Source organism: Coptis chinensis, chromosome 2 (assembly GCF_015680905.1).
Source record: "Coptis chinensis isolate HL-2020 chromosome 2, ASM1568090v1, whole genome shotgun sequence".
Classification (NCBI taxonomy): Eukaryota; Viridiplantae; Streptophyta; class Magnoliopsida; order Ranunculales; family Ranunculaceae; genus Coptis; species Coptis chinensis.
In genome coordinates, this window is record NC_141457.1 from 92,660,838 (window position 1) to 92,666,268 (window position 5,431).

The 5,431-nt window shown below is 40.2% G+C and overlaps 1 protein-coding gene across 1 annotated transcript; it reads left to right on the forward strand.

The window, feature by feature from the left end:
* Positions 1 to 3,766: 3,766 nt before the first annotated feature.
* LOC147518999 (uncharacterized) lies at positions 3,767 to 4,394 on the forward strand. The gene is made up of 2 exons (XM_086594828.1): positions 3,767 to 4,205; positions 4,294 to 4,394. The coding sequence occupies exons 1-2, from the start codon at positions 3,843 to 3,845 to the stop codon at positions 4,369 to 4,371; spliced, it is 441 nt and encodes a 146-aa protein (XP_086450954.1). The 5' UTR covers positions 3,767 to 3,842; the 3' UTR covers positions 4,372 to 4,394.
* Positions 4,395 to 5,431: the final 1,037 nt, after the last annotated feature.

Sequence of the window (5,431 nt, forward strand, 5' to 3'; positions counted from 1 at the left end):
TCCGTCGAGTTCTAAATTCATCGAGTTCGAATTCTGTCGAGTTTTGAACTCTGTCGAGGAGTTCGATGAATTCTGTCGAGTTCTAAATTATCGAGTTCGGTGAAATCTGTCGTCGAAGTTCTAAATTCTAAATGTCCGAGTTCTTGAATTACATTCGAAATTCTAAATTTAATCTGTCGAGTTTTGAATTCTGTCAGAGTTCTAAATCTGTCGAGTTCTAAATTCTGTCGAGTTTTGAATTGTCGAGTTTTGAACTCTGACGAGTTGATGAAGTAGCATATTTGGTTAACTCTGTCGAGTTTTGAACTCTGTCGAGTTTCGATGTTTAAGTTATTTACCTTGTTTATGTACATTGTTATTTTTGATTTGTTTAAGTTATTTATATTTTTAATTTTTTTCGATTTATAGAAATGGAGACATAGACATCAATGTTATGTTTATCCAAGTTCAAAATAAATAAATCATTAAATCAAACAATGAAGTTATGAACTTATTGTCTCTCTGTTGATATCACTAGATTTTTATTTGAGGCCATATCGATTTGAGTCTTGCTTTTGCTTGATTCAAAATAAATATATAGCTCTGTTTCGATAACCTGTTCTATCTTTCTATCTTTTTTTTTTATATATATAATGTTATGTTTGATTCAATTCTTTTGAATTCTAGACACCCATTTTGTACTTTCCACGTTGATATCACCCATTACGTTGATATCACCCATTCTTAAAATGAAGTTAAGAATGCATGAAAACCAAAATAAAGTGAACCTAGCTAGTGGTCATCCATCTAACACAAGTTTCACAAGATTTCGAAAGTATAACAAAATTTATATTTTCGCAAGTATAGCGGATATATATAGATACGTTCCAGTAAGATCCACATCAAATGATATCGAAGTTTTGCATTCACCAAACTCAGGAAGGATAAATCAGTTGATAATCAGAGAAGTGAAGTTAGACAAGCTCTTTGTGACACCATTTAGAATGGTGTAATAGGAAATAAATACAAGCACAAACTTCACTTCTCTATCTAGCTTGCGGTTCTCTAAGGGGGTGAAGCGGAGGTCCTCCTCTATCTAGAGGGAGGAGCGTAATGTCTAAGAGTATGATCTACTTTTTCTTTTGATAGCTCGATAGTGAAACCTGAGGTGCATTAGTATGAGTTAAGTTGACCCGCGTAAAGGGCGATCCATCTTGATGACGAATTCCACGATAACGAAAATAGAAATGAATCGTTCGATGTCCGCTCGTTCTCCCCTCTTCAATTCCCAATGAACAACATGATCTTGACCTATCATTTGTTCCATTTGATCGATCGATACTTAGTTAACTCTTTTATCTTGATGTTCCCATCGATACCTAATCGATAACTAACTGAATGGCTTTTTAGGTCCAATTCCATCAATTTTGGTTGAGGCAATTCTTACTTGTTTATCGGGGCCCGATCTAGCTCTGAGATATATGACATTCGGATCCTTCCTTTTACTAGTCTTCTCGGCTGGAATAAAAAATGGGTTGGTTGTCTCCTCTCACTTCACTCCCTTCGAAAGCAAGGGGAAAGAGATTACATCTCTCGCTCCTTGCCTTCCACTGTCTGCCGTTATTTACTTTCGGTTGGAGGCTTATTCCGCACTTCTCTAACTAAATAAGTGAGAAAGTGCTCTTCGATAGGTCTCTCCAACCTCGTTGTTGTTTTTCTTATTTATTTATTGAAAAAAAGGAGAAGTCGAAGTTCGAGTCTCGGTTGCGTTGTTGACGTGGGCTAGTTACCTAATGACCTCAAGGCTACGCTTGCTCCGTAGCTACCGCATCTAAACAAGCATAATTTGTCTAAGCTCTATCGGTTTAGGGATTCCGATAGACTTTATCCTTAGAGGCACTTTTACCGTTATATATACATATAAGGATATATGTGTTCAAAAGTGCAATATCGAAAAAGAGTGCCTTCGGCACATTCTTTTTAGTTATTATACGTGAGTTGTCTTAAAGCAAGGTTTAGCCGTCGGACCGAAAATAAAGTGAAGCTTAACGGGCTTTGGCTTTGTCATTCTTGCAAGCGTAGTTGGAGTAAGCTTTTGTTGTTATTATGAGTCCTATTCAAGCAAAGGCGGGGACTACGTTAAACGTTAAACCCGTTAGGTTATCTTGTGTCGTTCTTCCGTTGATGCTTAGCTGTATACCTCGATCTTCTTTCTGGTTAGGGAAAGAAGCTCCTGGTTTTTAGGTCATCAAGCTCTCGTTCTTTATAGACTCAATTTCTCTTGCTTTCGTGTATAAAGAGGAGTGAAACGAGAGAAAGTAGCTTGCCTGATAAAAGTAAATAGGGGGAGAACCTATTATTTCACAAAAAGGGATTTTACGAAAGAGAGCCTTCAACGTCTACCCTATTCTACTCCTCAACTCGTGCCATCCACGATGACTTCAAAATCTTAAAAGCCCGGGAGAAGGGCTGGTACAGCTTTTCAGCTAAAGGATGACCCCACAATCACTCTTTTCGTCGTAGGCGTGACCGAGGAGGCGAACACGAGGGGGATCTTATATCTTATATAATCGACTGGATCTGTATGTAACCCATGCGGGGGCGCTTCCCTAGTTGAGCAGTGGTAAGCAAGGGAAGGGCGAAGCAGACACTGAAAAGCTCTTGAGGCGAAGATAAAACGAAGCTACTAACTAATGGAGAATGGAGAACTATGCTTATACTTATAGGTCTTGAGATGAGAAGTTTTCTCATAACTCTCTCTAAAGCACTAACTTCTTAGGTCGATAGAGCGAAACGACCCTTAGGGGTAGAGAGAACGGATTAGTTCGGAGAGCTTACAGGACTTAGGCCGAGCTCGCATGACTCCAACTCTAACAAGGGAAGGGCGAACTATATTGCAGGAAATGAATCACTACTCACAATAGAAATCGCCAAAATAAGTATAAAAAGATATAGTATCGCGGCTCTCTAAACCATAAAGAAAGAGAGAGTAAGCTCCTGCATTTAGCCTCATTCATATAGGCCTTCCTAAAGGTCGGGCTTAAGCCGGGCGTTTTGCTTCTGGCGGATGGAAGTTGCCAAGAGTTACGTTCACCATGGCGGAGTGATCCTCTTCCTATTGATCAAAAGCGCCCCTGGTTTAGAATTCTATTCTAAGGGCACCCCGGCATCTCAAGTGATTAGGCAGGCTTTCAAATAAATAATCTGAACTTCGCCCGCAGGCTTTCAAAGTTGGTTTATTGATGCTTGATGACATACCTTGATTGCTAGCGTGATATTCCCACAAAGCTTTAAAGGCTTTGAAAAAGTCCCACCCCTTAATAAAAAACATGGCCTAAGAAATTCTTTTAAGTTTAGATGTTGTAAAATTTCAACTCACACGCCAGCAAAACTAAAAGAGGTTACGACTTGCTAGTTTTCGAATCACACATGTCTTATATTGTCTTTCTCTTATGCGGCGTCGACTATTTTCGTTTTACAAATGTGCTTCTTTTTCGATGTTCATTATCTCCATGGCGGCTTTAAAGTTTTACATGAGTCGTTCTCGCCAAAGTTTTCCTAGTCGATTTTTGCCATGCTTGAATTAGTTGAATGTCTTATTTTTAACTCCTATTTATTTTGTAGCAATGCCTCGAACAAAGAATCTGAATGTGAAGAATGCAGACAAAAGTGTTTTCCGCGGGTGCTAAGAAGTTGTTAGGTGGGGAGTAGTAGTTCGGTCGCGAGGAGCCCGAGAAAAAGAGAGAAAGGGCAACAACAACTACCTCGCATCGGTCAGTAGAGGGGATCGGAAAGCGGATGATCCCAGTAATGTAGTAAGTGGTGTAGAGTTAGGAAATCAAAAGAGAAGAAAACAAACAATTATGAGTGATGTAGATTTAGATGTAGATGTAGATGTAGATTTAGATTTAGATTTAGATGAAGATGAAGATGTAGATGTAGATGATGTAAATATGGATCGTGGGAAGAGTGTAGCTGTAGGTGATGATGAAGAAGATGACGAAGAGGGTGTTGATGACGCGGAGGATGAGGAGGACGCGGAGGATGAGGAGGAGGAGGAGGATGATGACGAGGAAGTCCCTGTACCTGTACCTCCAGTGAATATTGTGAGAAAGTCCAACAATGACTTGGAGTTCCAGAGAGGTGTTTATGGAGGTGGCCCTCGTGTGTCACATCTATTGTATGACTATGCAGTGCACGTAGCTCGCGATGTTTGGGAGGGGCAGGTAATATTATCATATAGTGTCTATTAGTATTTAAATTTTGTATTACGAAACTTGTGCATACATTAATACTAAGTTTTTGTTGTTTTAGGCGGAGCGAGGGGTGTTGAAGTGCCATGGGCACCTCAACAAGTTGGTACAATGGGATATCAGAGGAGAGTGTTCGTGACCGTTCTACTTTTCACGTGGAGCTTCAAAGGACCGGCTTATGTGCTTTCGGTCTTAGGTGTATACTGAGGAGCATCGGGATCCCGTGTTGGTCTCTAGCGTTTGTGGAGAGGTGGCATCCGAGAGACCAACCGTTTCCATATGCCGTGGGGCGAGATGACAATCCGCGTTGGATGATGTTTCCCAACTCTTAGGAGTTCCGTCGAGGCAAAGCAAAGGTAGGGACACCGATTTGACCTTGGAACAGAACAAAAAGACTTCTCCACAAAAATCTTGGCATACCCATGGATAAGATAGATCACGGAGATGAAATCCAATAAGTTCACTTCCAAAGTTAGGATGGATTTCTTGATGAAGCAGTTTGCTGGGAAGGTAAGAGATGAAGATTTACGTGATGAAAATGGGGTTGTTGTGAAGAAGGCGTCAACCCAAAAAGAGGTGCAGTTCTTTGTGAGAGCTTATCATTTATTTTTCTTTGGATGTACCGCCTTTACCAAACCGTCCCGAACTGCAGTTCCGTTTGTTATCTGAGGCCCTTTTCGAAATTTGCGAGATCGGAGACTACGGCGTGGGGTGCGGCCTTTACCGGCTTACTTGTCTACGAAGTCTTGGGACTGCCACAAGTGCCAAGGTGAAGGGTGTTTCAGGCTATTTCACTCTCCTACAGGTATTAGTTTTTTTGTTTTTCTTTTCAATGTCAATTTTATCTATCTATTACAATTTAACTTCGGTGTCTATATTAATGTAGGCATGGATTTATGAGTACTTCCTAAGTTCAGGCCATACCCAAATGAGGACTATCATTTGAGCATGTCCCGATGCTAATAGGTACTTTCGCCACTCGTCTTTTTATGCTAGCACAACAAATGCATTGAAGTATACCCGAGCCACCATTGATAATATGACTTGTACCCGATGTAAAAGTATTTTTGTATGTAAATAGTTTTATTTATTAATTAATATTATTAGTATGTGATTAATGATTAATTTCCTCGATCATATGCTATTTGACGGTTGAATGGTATCCCTATGTTGAAGTCCGAGCTACACGGCGGTGGATG

Excerpts from the sequence above, each read along its gene's own strand:
- LOC147518999 (XM_086594828.1), top strand. The coding sequence starts at position 3,843 with ATGAGTGATGTAGATTTAGATGTAGATGTAGATGTAGATTTAGATTTA. Across the intron at positions 4,206-4,293 it reads GCGATGTTTGGGAGGGGCAG|GCGGAGCGAGGGGTGTTGAA; the intron begins GTAATATTATCA and ends TTGTTGTTTTAG.